A 19822-nucleotide genomic window follows, 5' to 3' on the forward strand; every position below is an offset into this window, starting at 1 on the left:
CAGGTCTGGAATCAGTGATCAGAAAGGCTACAAGGATTGCCATAACGGTGTTTACTGCCCTGGCCAGGTCCACATATTCAACATTCACCTTTTAGCCAAGAAGAAAGTCAGCTATCCTCAACTCCACTCTAAAGTTAAATCAAGGTGTCACATTGGGCCACCTGGAAGCCAGGGCAGGATAAAGTCACCCAATTCCAAACGGTGGGGGTGAGGGGTGCAAGAGAAATAACAGCGAATGATCTCTCAGCCTGGGGCAGGCCTGAACTCTCCATACTCTTCTGATGGTGAGAGCAAAGGGCCTGACACTTCCACTAAGGGAAATGAAGTGAGGCGTGTGGGAGTGGGGATAACTAGGGACGGCTAGGGAGGGTGGGGAGAGGCAGGCAGTGGGACTGGAGGTGATCGTGAGGCTACCCAGAGGGAGCCAAACAGGGCAGGGGAGAGATGTGAGAGGCACAGGTCCCGGTTTTCTTATGGCAGCAAAAGGACAGGGAGAGAGAAAGAGGTAACACTCAGATAGCTGAGGCCGCCCAAGAGTAAACAAAACCGATAGAACTAATATTTCCAAGGCCGATATAACAAGGGTTTTATATTATGTGGTATAATTATTACCTCCACTTTACAGATGAGAAAGCTAAAAGCATGGAGGGGTTAAGTAACTTGCCCAAGGTCACACGGCTAGTAAAAGAGGGCTAAACCCAGCACTCAGGCTGCAGAGATAGCTCCTGCCCCTACCCTGCTACAAGGCATCTCAGCTAGAGAGTCAGTCAGAAGGTGTAGGCAGCAGGGAGTGGAGGGGGAAGCAGTGAGTAAGAAAGGAGTGGAGAAGGGACAGTAAACAGGTAGGAAGCAGGGGGTGGTGGTGAAGTCTGGGTGAAGAGGAGACCTTTAGGGGGAACAAAGGAAGTGTCCCTGCTAAAAATGGATCATTCAAGAATAGCTACTTAAGTCTGGGACTTACTAAGTTGGAGACTGGTTAGTAGAGAGTAGATAAGGAAGCTCCATCCAATCATGTGCTACCAACTAGAGATGCCTCCAGTGGGTTGCCGGAGCCCACGGGCCCTGGAATGCCGATTGACAGCGTCTCTTCCCAACTTGGTATTCAGTGACATCACTGATAGCGTGTGGTAAGCCATGGCATAAATGTGGATATTGATATGTCCACCCTGGACTTCATGTGAGGATCAAATGAAAGCATGCATGTGACCCCTGAGCACAAAGATGCACATAAAATAAGGGCTCGGGCAAAGAAAGGGGTGATTCTCATAAGCCTGTGGGCCACCCCAAGAACAGTCTAGAAGACTTTGCCTTTTCTGGACTCAGTGCAGTTCCCCCAGGAAAGATTAATTCAACCTCTCGATTCATACAAGTTTGCAGACATGTTGGGCGTGGGGCATATGCTTAGTTGCCACTGAGTTTAGCGTTAGGTAGTGATAATAGGCGGAGAAGGCAATGGCACCCCACTCCAGTACTCTTGCCGGGAAAATCCCATGGACGGAGGAGCCTGGTGGGCTGCTGTTTATGGAGTCGCACAGAGTCGGACAAAGTCGGACATGACTGAGCAACTTCACTTTCACTTTCTCTACCTCTTCCCCATTTTCTTCCCCATGAGATACTTCCCTCCCAATCAAAAAAAAAAAAAAAAAAAAAAAAAAAAAAGGCAAAGACAAAAGAAAGATATTACAGAAAAGGGAGATGTTAGGGGAAAATAATGTGTACCTGCCCATTCCCATTCCCCCACCATTCCCTCTTCCCGTCTTTGCTTCCACTCTCATTTAGCCCAAAGCAAAATCAACTCCAGGGCTGGGCAATCTTTAAAACAATTCTTTTGGCCATTTTTTTGGAGATATAATTGACATACAACATGATACTGGTTTCAGATGTACAACATGATTGACTATTCATACACTATATGTTCTGTAAAGATCACCACAGTAAGTCTAGTTAACATCCATCACCCCCTACAGTTACAATTTTTATTCTTGTGATGAGGACTTTTAAGATTTACTCTCTTAGCAACTTTCAAATATGCAAGACAGTTTATTAACTCTTCTTACTATGATGTACATCCACAGCCCACATCCTATCTTTTGAGGTTGGAAGTTTGTACCTAAAACACTTTTGAAATATTTTTCACAAAACTATTAACCTTCTCAAAATCCAACAGAGACCCTTCCAAAAAAAGGAGAGTAGAGAACTGAAGACTGAGGGGTTGGGAATGAGTGAGAAGTGAATCCCAGAGGAGTAAATGGGCATTCAAGAAAGACAGAGAAAAATGAGAAAGGTCAGAGTAGAATGAGAAGAAGAGAAAACATAATAGAAAGGAGTAGGAGGGAATGGACTTCGGGAGATGGGTGACCGAATCAATTTATCTCTCTTGAGACCAGCACAACACGAGGTCCGCTGGCCTGCTCTGAAGATGACTCACATGCTTACTCAGTCCTCTCTTTCTGACCCTTTCTGAGCATCTCAAAGTTCTATCTCTGTTGCCTTGAACTGACGGGGGTATATTTTATACCTTCCTTTCTAGATCAGAGGCTATTGGAAAGCAGGGAATTTGTGTTGCTTACCTTTGTACCCCCAGGGACACAGCATGCTGATTGAAACACTTAAGACATCCAATACATACTTGTTAATGAATAAATGTGAATTAACGAACTAAAACATGACACACTGGCAATGCACTCGGACTCGCTCATTTCTACAAAAACCTCCAAAGGCAGGCGGGCCTTATTAAGATCTTAGGAAATTCAGAAAAACTTTTCTCGGGCCCACAAAGAAGTGCTTCGCCTTGTTTTTAAGTTTAAATTTCCTCTAACTATACCACTGCTGCTGCTAAGTTGCTTCAGTCGTGTTCGACTCTGTGCGACCTCATAGACAGCAGCCCACCAGGCTCCCCCATCCCTGGGATTCTCCAGGCAAGAACACTGCCACAGTAAAATGATTAAAAGTTCTTTCAAATAAATTGATTTTTTTTTGGGGGGGCATTTTCAAATGTCCCATTCATCCTTTCAGAATCTGTTAATAGAATGTGGAAAATAAACTCCCAAGATGTAGGAGTTTCTTTCTTCCTGGAACCATGACTCATAATACAAATGTTTGAAACAGTTGAAAAAAGGAAAAAGGTTTTCTTTGAAGCAGCTTCACTTCCTACATCTTACTGCGGTGACTGGTGCTTGTGATAGTAACACTTGCAATCCAAAAAGATTGGACCACGACCAAAGAAGGGCTTGAACCAGCTAATCAGGCACTCCATATTTGCAAAGACTTGCAACATCATCTGGGTGGACAGGATACTACCAGGCCATAATTTTTAATAAATTAAGACCCAATAGCAAAATATTCTTTAAAGTTTATGAAAAGGCAGTGTTTGGAAATACACTAAAACTGCCCCCCATATTAATTTTATTCATTTTGTTTCAGAGAGTGACAGTTTATTCTAGCTGCAGAGAAAGCAAACACACAGTTACAACTAACTACATAAAACTAAGCTAGTTAACTTGGAATTTAAAAGAAATTAAAAATTTCTGTGTCTTTTTGTGAACTAGTGTTTATCTCAGAAATGTTTTGTTGCGATACTAAGATTCACATCCCTAAGATTTCAACAGACTTGATGCACAAAAGGGATTCAGGGGAGTGAGCTGACCATCTGTCCAGAGCTTCCTGAACTTTCAGTAAAGCAAATGAATAAAATTATATTTAATTATGCTGTCAGGGCTACATCTGAATACCCAGATGTACCAGATTTTGGATCAGCCATTTAAAATTCCATTCAAAGATTTTTGACTGTGTAACAGAACTTTAGAAAGTGATATTACACCGGATTTAATATTTTAAATGTTGTCACTTATCAGATGGTGATCTAACAGGATTGACACAAAAGGATAGAAGATAAAACTATTTCCCTTGAAATCTTTCTTTAGTACCGTTAACGTCCATAAGAGGGAAATGCTCATAGGCAAGAAATCCAGGAATGGGTGGGATGTGGATCTCGGGCAGATTTCTCTACATTCTCTGTACTTGGTTCTACCTGATGTACAATTCAAAGACACTTTCCCTTAATGCTGTTTAAGCTGTCTCCCTCTCTCAGGATGTGCAGGCTCTTTCTTACTTGTCCAAATCTTACCCTATATTTTCAAGTCTGGCCACATAGCACAGTGGTTCCTACCTTGTGTTGTGGGTCAGCAGTGTGTGTGTGTGTGTGTGTGTGTGTGTACGCGCAGGTGTGCGTGCACACGTGTGCACGTGCTCAGTTGTGTCTGACTTTTTGCGACTCCATGGGCTATAGCCTGCCAGGCTCCTCTGCCCACAGAATTTTCCAGGCAAGAATACTGAAGTAGATTGCCATTTCCTATTCCAGGGAATCTTCCTGACCCAGGAATCATGAGTCAGCAGAGATAGGTTTTAACGTCAGATCTGCCACTTACTAGCTTTACATAGCCCTGGGCAAGATACTTAATTTCTCTAGGCCTCAGTTTTCTCATCTATAAAATGGGAACAATAACTATTCATTCTTCATTAGGGTTGCTCTAAGGATTAAAAGAGATAATGTGTGTAAAGCATAATTTCTGGAACATAGTTAGGTCTCAAATCCAAATTCTACAAATATTTATTGAGTGCCTATTACATACAGGCACTGTGATAGGAACAGGGGATATAATTACTACTAAATGTTAGCTATTTATTTCTTACTACCACTGTTACTACTACTACTATTTTATACCTGGATTATGCCAGCCAACAGGGATAGCTTCCTTCTAAAAATTTACAGCATATCTACCTCAAATGTAATCCTTTAGCACTTTAGAGTACATTGCCTGATTCCTTCTTTCATGTGTGTGCATCTGGTTACTCCAGAAGAGGACAAGTTTTTTAAACAAAGGAAAATGAATTATAGTAGGCAAATTACAGAGCAGAAGGCAGAAAATTTGGATCTTGATCCCATCTCTGCTACTATTACCTGTGTCCTCTTGGGCAAGTCATGTAAAATATTTGAGTCTCAAGCTCCTCATCTACAGATTCTAGGGTTTGGTGATGAGTATTTAACTCTGCTATGTGAATGAACATAATCTCAGTCATCAGTACGCACTTATTAAAGAAGCTAAAAGCAATGCATATGACTCAATTGGGTGGATTTAGAGTAATGATAATTTGCCTCTTCATTTACGTCAAGTGACATCAGCCTATACCACTGGGCTGCCATATTTTCATGACTTTTCTACATCAAGCAAAATTGAGTCTTTTGAAAAAAGACTGCATTGCCTCATTATATTATCATTGACTATATTATCAAAGTTTTTCATTTTTTCTTACAAAAAAATATGATGAAACACATAATCAATGCATATTTCAGGCAAAGATATATGAACAGAACTCAAATGCACCCATAAGAAGGGAAAATGTTTTGGCTTTAAATTAAAAAAAAAAAATGACAGTCTATTGACTATGAGATCTCTTCAAATGAAGAAAAGTTGCTTTATTTTAAACTTCCATACATAGTATATGCATTGATTTTTTATCTTTAAAATGATCATTTCCCTAAAATTTCTAGTTTCAGTTCCACATGTCCACGAAATCTACCAGCATATCAGCTTCACAAGCATTAAGTCTGCCTTCCTACATGTGACTAGGGATAAAATCCAAAGCAAACACTAAGACCTCCATCTATGGATGCTCATCTCCAAGATATGCTCCACCAAGAGATGTCCCATCCCATCACCTTTCCCCTCTCTACTGGATCACTTTTGTCATTATCTCCCACCTTCTTAATGACCGCGCCTGACTCCATAACTCTCCTCAGCCACCACCCCATTTCTCTGCTTCCTTTCACACACAGCTCTTCAGGATAGCTGTCTATATACTATTTTATAGTTTAAGAGCATCGTGAGGTCCAGAAAGATTACATCATTTATCTTATACAGTGATTTCCCTAAGCATGAAGAAGCATTAAGAGTACAGGCAGGTCATAAATTTTAGACTCTGATGACACCAAATGACACCTTTTTGTACTAGTATGAGGACAATCTCTAAATAAAAGCCACCAGGGAATACAGGTATTTAGAGAGCAACTTACAGGTTACAAAGAGTTTTCATGTACATTTTTTGATCTGATATTTTTAACATCTCTGTGACTTGGGTGAATTGTTTTATCTCCATCTAATCAATGAGGAAAATGAGTCCTAAGACTCAGATAACTTCTCAGGCAAAGGGGCCAAGCACAATGGCTGTGAGCTTAGACTCTGGAATGAAGCTGTCTGGATGTAACCCTTGCATCTACCAGCTGGTGTCTGCATGACTGGCAAGTAACTTTATTTCTTTCTGCTTTAGTTATCTTCTGTGTAAAGAGGCTTAAATAGGTTGTTGAGATGCTTAAATGCTTTTATATCCAATGCTTGGAAGCAATAACTGACACAGAGTAAGTTCTAAGGTTATTATTAGCCCTATTAAATGACCAGGCTTCCCTGGTGGCTCAGAGGTTAAAGCATCTGCCTGCAATGCAGGAGACCTGGGTTCCATCCCTGGGTTGGGAAGATCCCCTGGAGAAGGAAATGGCAACCCACTCCAGTATTCTTGCCTGGAGAATCCCATGAACGGAGGAGCCCGGTGGGCTACACTCCACGGGGTCGCAAAGAGTCGGACATGACTGAGCGACTTCACTTTCACTTTCATTAAATGACCAGTTGTAGACAGGCACTATACTAGTTTTATAAACAGATATGTGGAGACTCAACCACTAGTTAATCTGACCCTGATGAACTTTCTTTTTAGCTCAAAACTCTGATACTATATGATATCAAATTGTTAATATATGAAATAAAACAATTGAGTAAAATATCATATTGTCTTTTGGATCCTGTGAGACATCTGCTAAAGCAACAACTGTTGAAAGTATACAGTTTCAGTGGTTTCAGATTTAAGCTTACCTTCTTCAAGTTTCCCAGTTTCAATATAAGGAGTCAGAAATAACCGCTGTCCTGGGTCTCCTTTACGTGGACTGGAAACATGGCCTTTTCTGTACAAGGAGCGAAACAGCCCATCAGCACCAGGGCTGAGCACCAACAAGACCAGCAAAAACAGTGCCTTCCACATGGCACCAACCGTTCCCTCTGGGCCTAGAATGAAAACAATAACTTTCCACAAATGAATCCAAAGAGTAAATATTTACCAAACCCCTTTATATGCAAAACACTCATTTAGTCACTCAAAAAATACATATAAACCTCTTTGCTAAGTACCTTGCTGCTGCTGCTGCTAAGCTGATTCAGTCGTGTCCGACTCTGTGCGACCCCATAGACGGCAGCCCACCACGCTCCCCTGTCCCTGGGATTCTCCAGGCAAGAACACTGGAGTGGGTTGTCATTTCCTTCTCCAATGCATGAAAGCGAAAAGTGAAAGTGAAGTTGCTCAGTTGTGTCCAACTCTTAGCAACCCCATGGACTGAAGCCTACCAGGCTCCTCTGTCTATGGGATTTCCCAGGCAAGAGTACTGGAGTGGGGTGCCATTGCCTTCTCTGGCTAGTACCTTAGATAAAGCCTAAATCAGGTCAACCCAGTCCTTGCTCATCCTGAAATTAACAGTCTAATGGAATGCTATTTAAGTGATTGGCAATATAACTAGAGCAACAACTTCTATTTCTAAAACTGTGGTATGGAAAATAAATTCTTTGAAGGATTACAGGAAGCATGAAGACAAAAGGGACTTCAAACAAATCACAAAGTGAGTGGGAGGGACAGTCATCCACTCCAGGCAGAGGACTCAGAACATATTTCAGGACAGGAGAACCTAGGAAGGAAGGCCTTACCAAGGTAGAAGGTGAGTAAAAGGTGGGTGGAACTCAGTTAGGCAGGAGAAATGGGGTGGAAGTGCAAAGCTTGAGAAAAGGTGAGACCTGACTTGTCCATGGGTGTTTTGCAGGGAAATTTAAAATAATTAGAATAGATTTCTGGCCACCTTTTTATCTCTTACAAATCACTAAACTTTGCATTCAAAAACAAAAAAGAACGAAAGAAGAGACAGAAGATCCTACAACCATTTACAGGCCCTTACCCCTATAGCAAGATGACCAGTGAACTCAAAAGTTAGACCTCACACTTTATTAATACAAAGCTTTTCAAGGATCTTCTAACCTGATGTTTGCTTGATAATAATAACATAAAAATGTGTGGTGAATTCCATAAACTTGAAAACATGTAAATTGTTTTTACAATGGGTATTTCCAATGTATTTTTAGCTGATCTGAACTTCCTGATAACTCAACCAGGAAAAGAAGGGTTATCATCATTAATCTTAGACACGGAAAATTTGACTCAAAGGAGTACCTTATCTACAGACATCAAAGCAGAGAAATCAGAACTAGTATGCAGTCAGGGCTGGGCTGAGGATAAGGTGAGTCTGATGTAGATGTAAAGTGGGACCTTATATTGTTTTTTAATTTTGAAATTTTGTCCATCAAGAATTTCTTTGTTAATTTTGATTTTTTCAAGTATTGCATTAAATATTATTTATCTTGATTACTGAGTCTTTTGGCAGTCTTAGATTTTACATCCAAGGCAGGTGCCTCAATTGCTTCTGTTAATCCTGACTCTATTAAGTAATATGATTCTTGCACCAGTGCTATTAAATGACTCTGTACTACTGCTGGTCAAATACTCTGCTCCCTCAAATTCTGGATGCAAGAAAACTATACAATATAGGCAAATACAATGCTTGCCCTGATTGTTCAGTGCCTTAATATACCAAGTCATTGATATACCTTAAAAACATACAAGGTGTTGTAATCTATTAACCACATGCTAATCACAATCCAATTTAGCATAATAGGAAAATATTGGTTTTAGCAGGTTTAGAAAGGTTTTCAGCCACATTTCTCCAATAAGATAAAAGTTTATAATTATAATTTGATTGAATACATAACCTTTGTCAAGTCTTTCATGGTTAACTTAATAGAATTCCCCAGACTTAATGTAAACGAGCTCAACCAAATAGACCATGTACTTAAGAGTGGTTTTGTCTATTTACTATAATAAAGAACAAAATGACTTTAGAAACTGAAATTAGGTTCCCAAGAAGCCCAAGTATTATGACCACTATGGCACTGATAAAAGATTTTTTTTGAATTATAAGAACTTGTTATGCTAATGTTTTAATAAAAGCTACTTTCAAGGAATGCTTGAAGTCAACAATCTTACTCTCTAACTGGTTCATGGGGAAAAAATAAATCTGTGGTATTAAAAACATATTGGAAGGAGCTCTTCCATTAAGAGGCTTTTTCCTGCAGGCAGAAACAAGGAACTAATCATACCATCTAATTTCTCAATCATTCTGCTGTAAACATCCAGCTCCCTTTAATGGAAATCATTAATATTTAAATAACCAGGGTAGTTACAACTTCTTTTGTCAGCAAATGTTGACTCAAAGATGTTAAAGAAAGAAAGGTGAAATTGGTCTTGTTTTAACTGACAAAAATCTAACACACAAAAGAAAGAGTTGGGTCAACTTAGGAGCCCTCATTAACATTTAATCAAACAACTATTAGAGTCATGGTTTCCCATGTAGGTGAATTAAAAAAACAACATACTTCATTTCACTGTTTCATTTAATGGTCAGAGTTCCTGGACTGTGCTTAGCTGTCATCTCTCCTGATGAAAATGAAAGCCATATCATGAATGGAGTATTTTTTTTCTTCACATCTTTCACTAATGTATTTTGCCTATCCTAAATTAGCCAAAATCTTTTCATTTATTGAACATGTATTGAGTCCTTTCTAAACTAATAAACTCTGTATTGGAAGTTATTGCCTGCAGAGAGTGAAAAAATTATTAACCCTACACTCTATTATGTATCTACTTGAAGTGATATGAAAACATTGGTGCTATTTCCAGTTCAAATACATCTTACTGAAGGATACAGGCAAACCGCTCCTCTTAATAAATGTTCAGAAACAGAATAAAATATATGCAAGTACAAAACAATATTGGCAGAATCAAATATGCTCAAGGTCGAAATCTGTGATTCACTATAACGGTCTAATTGCGTGTATGTGCTAAGTAACTTCAGTCGTGTTCGACTCTATGTGACCCTATGAACTATAGCCTGCCAGGCTCCTCTGTCCACAGGGATTCTCTAGGCAAGAATACTGACATGGGTTGCCATGCCCTCCTCCAGAGGATCTTTCCGACCCAGGGATTGAACCCACATCTCTTATGTTTCCTGCACTGGCAGGCAAGTTCTTTACCACTAGCGCCACCTGTGAAGCCCAAAACCTTCTTACTAAAAACCTTAAATATTACAACTGGAAATCATGTGTATAAGATACAATTTTTTTATATCAACAAAGGTATTTATCACAGTATTATTTAGAATAACAAACTGTCAATAATGTAAACAATTTAAGATAAGTTACTGTACATCAAAAAATGGAATCATATACAGCAATTAAAATGACTCTACTGAGAATGTTTTATAAAATATACTAAAATATTAGGTAAAAAAAGCAAGATATTAAATTGGGTGTATAGTATATTGTCCTTATTTAATACTCATTAATAATTTCTAAATTTTCTATAATAATTAATCTTATAATTAGAAGAAAGTCATTTTTGATTTTGCTCTTTTATCAGTGAAGCAACTGGTAGGCATGGCTTGTTCCTTATTCCTTATTACTACCTGGTTATGACCTCTTGCGTTTCCTAGGAGTAAGAGTTCTGTTTGTCCTTTTAGAATAGGTTCTGCTCTTGCTAACATTCTGTGAAGATGTGTCCTGATCTCATACTGTCATAGAACCTCAGAGACTCAAAGTTTCTCTTTGTTGAATTAAAAGGCTCTGCATTAACATGAGATGCTGTTCTAATAATAATTACTCTGATTGCACTTATATCCAGTTCTGCCTGGAGTAGAGTCCACAACAAATGTGAATATAATTGGTTCTAAGCAAATAGCTGTTGAACTGATGGGTCTAAATAATGAATCATAATATGTTAGACATACAGGAGTAGTATATGTTCATAGGTCCAATCCCTTCATCTCACAGTCTAGACAACTGGAACTAGAGAATAAAATATGTTGTAAGCTGTTGAGCAGCAAAACCAAGACTCAAAGCCAGGATTCATTTATGGCCCTAAATCTAACCAGCTTTCCACTCGCCCATCTGTGTTTGTAATTATATATATTCAAATATTTTGACTCTTATTGTCTCAATAGATAGAAATGGTCTGCTACAGTCTAAATTCCTTTCATTAAATCTTTAAAGCATGTAGTACAAATAAACAAATGAATAAACAGATACATGAACAAGTAAGTCTTTCCAGAGAAATTTGGGTTTTAGAAACGACTTGTACAAATCCAGGTTCTAACATGACTCATTCACTGAACCTTGGGTAGGACAATGACTTTTCTGGGTCCCAGTCAATGTTAAAACCAATGGTTAGATCTCCAGGAACTGTGAGAGTCAGCTGTTCAATGCAGCTATTGTTCAAAATTAAAGTATAAAAGCTTTACCATTAAATATGTTATATTAAAACATAAGTGATAAATACTCAAAACTCATCATTACTTAACTATTTTACCACGTTTACTATGTTTTCTATCATCTATGCTCTGGAGCTATATTTTTCATATTTATCTAGTTGAAAGATTATATAATGGTTTGCTACTGTGCATTTCTTTCCACCTTGGTGTTGAGTAACACCTCGTAGCTTGAAATCAGCCATGAAGGGAGTATTTATACCATAGAAACCAGCAAACAGCACAAATCAAGGCTTCCCTGGCCACCCTATCCCAGAGAACTCTGATATTCAACATTTATTACCTGCTCATGTGAGTCTCATGTTTCTTACTTGAAAACTGAGCTGGAAACTACTTTCTATCAACTCACATCCCAGTTCCAATGGAAATGATCAGAAGAGACAAAAAGGGAAAATCCTGCCAAGCTGTCATCTGTGTTTAGAAGCAACCAGTTAATACGCTCAGATAGGCAAGGCTTTGAGAAAAGAAATCCGAGAAAGCCACCGGAAAGTGTGTGTTCTACCAGTGAAAAGAAGAATTAGAAACAAAAACTCCAGAATGAGGACAAAGAGCAAACATGTTAAGTAGCCCTATGTCTTCTTCTCTCCTTCCCATTTCTGCATTTTACATTATAGGTTATTCCAAAGGATAAAATTCGTTCATGTAATAAATGTCATAGCTGCAATTAAAATATTTATTTGGAGTCCTCTCACATATTTAATTGGAGAAGGCAATGGCACCCCACTTCAGTATTCTTGCCTGGAAAATCCCATGGATGGAGGAGCCTGGTGGGCTGCAGTCCATGGGGTCGCTAAGAGTCAGATACGACTGAGCAACTTCACTTTCACTCTTCACTTTCATGCATTGGAGAAAGAAATGGCAACGCACTCCAGTGTTCTTGCCTGGACAATCCCAGGGACGGGGGAGCCTGGTGGGCTTCCATCTATGGGGTCGCACAGAGTTGGACACGACTAAAGCGACTTAGCAGCAGCAGCACATATTTAACTGCCTTGAGTACCCCCAGAACAAGAAAAACATTACCCCAGACAAACAAACAAAAAACAGGACAACTAGTAACAGACGTTTCCAGGAAATTTGCAATTAAAGAAAGGTACATAAAAATGGTCCCCCTATTAAAAAGGATTCAGTCACCTCTCAAGATTATTCAGGCATATCCAAAGCATTTGAATCTTGAAGGGCTATTATGTAACCCTGAATTAAATACCAACCGAAATCCCAAATCTAGCTATTTTTTGCTAAGGATTTCCATGAAAACAAATGGTAAAAGAAAACCTTTATTTCAAAGGATACAGTATTCGTTTTCCTTGAAGCATCGTTTCAATTTCTAAAATTGATATTTGAAGCACTGTTTCCCCAGAGAGGACATAGTACCTGACATACAGGGTGACGGGCAAGCTTTTGCTGAAGGGGCCCTGAGACTTACGAGCCTATCTCCTTTCCACAGGCTCCCCGTCTGGCATCAGACAGTGGTGTCTAATCTTGCTAGTTGAATTAGTCATCCCTCTCTCTGCCACCATATCCTTGGGCTCACAGGAAAGGGAGACAAACTCAAGTTAAGTGGCAGGTAGTGAACGAAAAGAATTAGGAAGAGGAGGAAATAAAACTATCTGACACTGTAGTAGGGAGCTTTACTTTGAAATCTCATGCTAACCAGAAGGAAAATTTGAATGGAGGTAGGCAGTGAAAGTAGCCAGTGTCCCAAAACGTTAATAATAGTTTGGAAACAGGAAGGCCCCGCCATGATCCAAGGCATCTTCATGATAATGATATCAGTAAAAGTCCCCAGTCATTAAATGCACTCCATGTATCAGAACTGTGATAACTACTTTATATTTTTATTTCTAATCTTTATCAGATAAGTACTATTATCCCATTTTACAGATGAGAAATTGATCCTCAGAGAACTTAAGTTACTTGCCCAGATTCACACAGGTAGCAAGTAGTACAGCAAAGAATTGAGGCCAGTACCGATCACTTTTCAAAGACCATTCAATAATTCCAATATTACTAAAGTTGTGTTAATTTCTTAGTTGTGTCTGACTCTGTGACCCCATGGACTATAGCCCGTCAGACTCCTCTGTCCATGGAATCTCCAGGCAAGAATACTGGAGTGGGTTGCCATTGCCTCCTCCAGAGGATCTTCCTGACCCAGGGATCAAACCTGGGTCTCCTGCATTGCAGGCAGATTCTTTACTGTCTGAGCCACAAGGGAAGCCCATAATACTATTAACAGCATCTCCAAAATGAGCGATGTGCACCAGGATCTTATCTCCCTATTCAGGTGAGTTTGGAAATAACGTAAGAAAATAAACGTAAGAAAAAAAAATTTTTGCCAGAAGGTAAATGAGGACGAGGGAACATTCTTCCCAAAGGTTTCAGAGGGAACAGGCCCCACCAACACAATGATTTTGGACTTCTAGGCTGCAGAAGTCTAAAACAAATCTGTGATGAGTTAAACCACCCAATTTGTGGTACTTTGCTATAGCACTGCTATAAAACTAATACATGGATAGTTGGGACGACTGTGGAAGAAGCCAAGGTGGGATGAAGGAACAAATAGTAGAACTTGAACAGTTCTACTTTAAGTTAGTATTAAGCATCTGGGTGAAAATTCTGAGAGGTCAACAATAAAATGGGAAAGGGCAGATAAATGGATTTTACATTTAAGATATGTCTGGCATTCTGGCAAGCCAGGATTTCCTACAGAATCCTCTATAGAATACTGATTCAGCAACATATTATTGGGTTTTACAAGGATAAAACTTTAGGACAATCTGGGCCAAACAAATTAAAATGGGTTTCCTGGTTATATAATGAACGTTTCAGGGCCTATCACTTGCTCATGGACAGCATGTGTTTTATTCACTTCATTTATATCTGTGTCACTCTTCTTAGAAAGGCCTTAAGTCTCAAGGTTTATATAAGACATACTCAGATGAGGAAACTTAATCTTAGGTTGACTAGTTTCTCAAGCACGAGGTTAATTTTTTCAAGCCCTCAACTCAACCATTAAACAGTAAAAGCTCAAATTTGAAGCCAGATCTAGATGAGTCCAAAGTCCATATACTTTTCATATTGTTATTGTTCAGTCGCTATGTCGTGTCCAACTCTTTGCAATCCCATGGACTGCAGCATGCCAGGCTTCCCTGTCCTTCACTATCTCCCAAAGTTTGCTGAAATTCATGTCCATTGATTTGGTGATGCCATTCAACCATCTCATCCTCTATCACTCCCTTCTCCTCCTGCCCTCAATCTTTCCCAGCATCAGGATCTTTTCCAATGAGTCATCTCTTCACATCAGATGGCCAAAGTATTGGAGCTTCAGCTTCAGCATCACTCCTTCCAATGAATATTCAGGGTTGATTTCATATATATCATTATGTAAATGACATAATACAACAAAATCTGCCTCCATGCAACTTTTGACAAAAAAGCAGAACTCTGGGTTAACTGGATTATCTTGGCATGCCATTGGCAAGATTCATAGGTGCTGAAATTGTGAGTGACTTAAGGGCAAGTTTATTTGCAAAAATGTGAAACTCACACTCAGAAATTGCTTCAAAATTAATTTCTAACTTCCTTCCACTTGGAAAATAATTTTAGGGGGATGGCTGAAGCCCTTAATCCTTTAAGACTCATGGCAAAATAAATGTTTTCCGCTGAGAAATTCTTTTTGCTGAAGTAAATGTACTCCTATTTTTTTAGAATGAACCTCCTTTTTGCTATCTATTACGACTAAATTTTTCATTAAAAAATCAGGATACACCATGTGGCAAATACAAGGATAAAACTAGGTATAATGGATAAGAGTATTTTGTGTGAGGATGGCCCTGGGAAATCTTTCAATGTCATCACCTTAAGCCATCAGTTGTCACTAAGGTGACAAGAAACTAACTCCTCCTTGATTCCAAAAGAGACAATGTTGTCATTGGGAGCAATTCCCATGCAAGCACTTAGATCATTTCAGTGCTTCCCTCATCTCTTCTGCACACTTTATCTCATTGGATCCTCACCATCACTCTTGAAAGGAGTTAATGCAGCTCTTTAACAGAGACTCAGGTGGATGGAGCAAATTCCCAAGGAGTGACACTCTAGTCAGTAGCAGAGCTGGGACAGACCCCCAAGTTCACTGGACTGGTCATTCATTTGATAAACAAATATATGTTAGCTCCTATGGAGTTTAGCTCTACTATATGCAAGACTCCAATGCAGGCACAGAAAACAAAAGAGACAAAGTGTCTGCCTTCATGAAGCTTCCCACATAAAGGAGACAAGAAAGAGGAAAGCTATTAAGAATATCAAAGCAGGGTAAAGGGTTAGAGAGGGATGGTGGGGGAGTGGTATTTTTAGGTTGGGTGATCGGGAGGTCCCTCTGAGGAGGTGACATATGAGAGATATGAAGTGACTATCTAGAGAGAAGAGAGTTTCAGGCTGGAGAATGCTGCTGTTGCTAAGTTGCTTCAATCGTGTCCAACTCTGTGCAACCCCATAGACAGCAGCCCACCAGGCTCCTCCATCCCTGGGATTCTTCAGGCAAGAGTACTGGAGTGGGTTGCCATTTCCTTCTCCAATGCATGCACTCATGCCAAGTCACTTCAGTCATGTCTGACTCTGTGCGACCCTATGGACAGAAGCCCACCAAGATCCTCTGTCCACGGGATTCTCTAGTCAAGAATACTGAAGTGGGTTGCCATTTCCTTTTCCAAGGCTGGAGAACAGTGATTGCAAAGACCCCTTAACTAGAGAAATCAGGATGGAAGCCAGGATGGCAGCAGTGTGAGAGTGATGGGGAGGGTGGTACAAATGGGATCAGGTATCAGATCATGCAGGGTGTTGAAGGCCAACATGTATTTGGGGGGCTCACTTCTTCCCAGCTCTGATGTTTCCATCATTGGTAAGGCTGGCCTCTGCCACCCTCTTGTTCATTCTGAGGAGGGTAGGATGAGAGGTAGAAAGATTTATCAGATAGATAAATGTGGATAAATCGGGCATGTAGGGCTCAGCTCTCCTGGTGTTTCACCAGGAAATAGTGCTTTCTGTCTCCACACGTGGGCTGTGCATGTCTGTGCAAGTCTTCTCTAGTCTGGGCTTTAGTCCACTTGCCTAGAAGTAAGAGCACCAACCCAACCCAGTCACTTTTAGTAAGAAAGGTAATATTTTACTCTCTACCTGCCTTGTTCTTTTGTCTTCTCAATTACCCCAGACCTCTGCTGCTGCTGCTAAGTTGCTTCAGTCGTGTCCGACTCTGTGCGACCCCATAGACGGCAGCCCACCAGGCTTCCCCGTCCCTGGGATTCTCCAGGCAAGAACACTGGAGTGGGTTGCCATTTCCTTCTCCAATGCATGAAAGTGAAAAGTGAAAGTGAAGTCGTTCAGTCCTGTCCGACTCTAGCGACCCCATGGACTGCAGCCTACCAGGCTCCTCTGTCCATGGGATTTTCCAGGCAAAAGTACTGGAGTGGGGTGCCATTGCCTTCTCCGACCCCAGACCTCAGGCAACAGCAAAACGTTTGCTACTTAGGCAAAGTCCAACAGAATGGAATTTGGGCTTTATGCTAAGGGTAATGGGCTGGAATTTTTTCCCACTACACCCCCGTCTCTATTATTCTGCAAACATTTCATCATATATGTGATTGAAAAAAGAAGTGGTTACTAGTATCAGCTTCACTCACATATCCAGAATTTGAAGTACCCTACAGTTTGGCTTGCCCACACCAGCCTTGGAAAGTTATGAAAATGGATGGTGAAAAATTATTTCTAAAATCAAACCATCCGAAATATCTACACATAGACAATAAAAGGGCAACAAAGTCACAACCAGACTATTCAGCAATAACAAAAGGATGCAGTTCTGAATCATCTCATTAAATATCCTAAAATCAAGTGTGATAGCATTCCAAGTGGAGACAACAGAAAAAGCCCACAGACTTGTTTATCTGGTTCTTGAGCCATGGAAACACCCCCTATTACTGCTTCTTTAGCAATTACTGAAAGCAAAACAAAACAAAACTATTTTCATTCTCTTATTTGCTGCATTCAGACTTGTCCACACCATCTTGCCAAAGTCATTAATGATGTCCATGTTTCCCACTTCGCAAAAGAAAAAAAGTTTTGGCCATTATCTCAATTGACTTCTTTGACACATTGACATTACCCCTTTGGTAAATTCTAAAATGTTCTCCTTCATGGTTCCCTCTTCTTCTGTCTTCCTTTAAATACTGGGTTTGTCAGGAATCTATTCTTGGTCCACAGCTTATCTCACTCCACACACTCTCTCCATGGTGGTCTCATCACTTTGAGTAGCACTTTCTATTGACACCACTCAAAATAATAGTTCCTCTTAAAAGCTGTGGGCTCATCTATTCAACTGCCTGCTGAACATTTTCACCTGATGTCCCATGGGCATATTAAACTCAGCTTGTCAAAATGGAGCCTAATTTGTCTGCTAAAACAGTGAACTGAACACATTTGTTTCTGCTCCTTCATGAAACCCTGTTAAAGTGAAAAAGATACTTTTAAAGGTATAAATCCCATGCCCGCCCAAATAGAAAAAACAAAAGCAAATACAGCACATCAAATTTTGTTGTTGTTAGATGGAGTGTGGGACTCACATGTACGTGTGTGTGCATGCATGTGTGCTTAGTATATTCAACTCTTTGTGACCCCATGGACTGTAGCCCACCAGGCTCCTCTGTCCAGGGCATTTTCCAGGCATGAATACTGGAGTGGGTTGCCATTTCCTCCTCCAAGGGATCTTCCCGACCCAGGGATCAAACCCATGTCTCCTGTATCTCCTCCGATGCACACAGATTCTTTACTACTGACCCACTGGGGAAGCCCTCACACATACACATTGCTAAATCTAAAACAGATAAACAACAAGAACCTACTGTATAGCACAGGGAACTCTGCTCCCTGTAATATCCTAAATGGGAAAAGAATTCGAAAGAGAATAGACACATTTACGTATAACTGAATCACTCTGGTGTACACCTGAAACTGATTCAATATTGTTAATCAACTATGCTCCAATATAAAATAAAAATTTTTAAAAGTGAACAAATAATTTACAGATAATGAAACCAGAATACAAATGAGAAACAAGCTAATTAATTCACATTACAAACACAAAAAGATTCAAAAATCGTACTAGATACAAAGAAGGTAAAAGTGAGGCATGGGGCTGAAAACAGAGGAATTGATGAAACTCTATAACAGCAGGTAGAGCTTCAGATGCCCTTCCCCACTCCATCAGGGGAAAGAAGAGACTTAGTCTATAGAAAAATTATTCTTTAGGAAATTAAACTAGAGAAATTCTTGTATTGGGAATATGAAACAGAAAAAATTGGGAATGAGGCACTCAACTGAAAACTAAGAGAAAGTCTACCTACTGACATACCCCAAACATGTCCCTTAACACTCAGCTTTGAGAAAACTGTCTCTGAAGCTCTCCATGTCTCCATCTCTCACCCTGTGCAGGAGACTGACGGATTCTTCTCTGGAATAAGTGAAGCATCTTAGAAAAAGGACCTATACATATGGACATGTGAGGTCCTCCAGTGAAAATTCTTGGACCCACCAATCAATTTCAGGGAATTTCTGAAAAATCCCTTCAACACAATGGAGCTTCCAACCATGAACTCAATTTCTCATACTTAATATAAACCAGACTGCAAAGAGCCACTGGACATTGGAAGAAAGCCTCTAATTAGAAAAAGAAAGAAAGAAAGAAACTAACTGAAGGAAAAAAACTGTAATGCATAGAACTGAATAGCTCTTCAAAAACAAAAAATATCTTTCAGGAGATAAGAAAAGACATTGCATTCATTAAACAATAGAATGTTATATGAAGAAGGAACAAACAGCAAGAATGTGCTCCTGAAAATTAAAACTAGGCCATAGTAATTTTAAAATTTTGATAAAAGAGTGGAACAGTAAAGTCAAAGAAATCTTGCAGAAAATACATCTAAAAGAGAAAACAGGACTTTAAAAAACAGGAGGAAAAAACAAAAAGAAAATTAAGAAATTGGTTCTGGAAGACCAATCTCTGACTAACGGAAGCTCTAGAAAAAGAAGGCAGATAAAATTCAGGGTATGAAATTACTAAAGAAATAATACAAAAACATTTAGCAGAGGTACAGACATGATTTCCAGATTTAAAGGAATCATCAGGTTCTTGGATCAAGGAACAAAAAGACATAGAACAAATTCCAAAAATAAAGAGACTACAGAAAACTTGAGAGAAAAAAGAGAGACAGAGGAAAAAACAGAGATAGTGTATAAAAAGAATCAAGAACA

General features: G+C 39.6%; 1 protein-coding gene across 2 annotated transcripts in view; it reads right to left on the minus strand.

The window, feature by feature from the left end:
- CPVL (carboxypeptidase vitellogenic like) overlaps positions 1 to 19822 on the minus strand; it is a 127459-nt gene that overhangs the window by 97990 nt on the left and 9647 nt on the right. For both annotated transcript variants that reach the window (XM_070368794.1, XM_070368795.1), the window contains exon 2: positions 6924 to 7112. In XM_070368794.1, coding sequence (XP_070224895.1) covers positions 6924 to 7089 — 166 coding nt within the window. In that variant the 5' untranslated portion in view covers positions 7090 to 7112. The remainder of the gene's footprint in view (positions 1 to 6923; positions 7113 to 19822) is intronic.

The sequence above is a fragment of the Bos mutus genome, chromosome 4, assembly GCF_027580195.1.
Source record: "Bos mutus isolate GX-2022 chromosome 4, NWIPB_WYAK_1.1, whole genome shotgun sequence".
Taxonomy (NCBI): Eukaryota; Metazoa; Chordata; class Mammalia; order Artiodactyla; family Bovidae; genus Bos; species Bos mutus.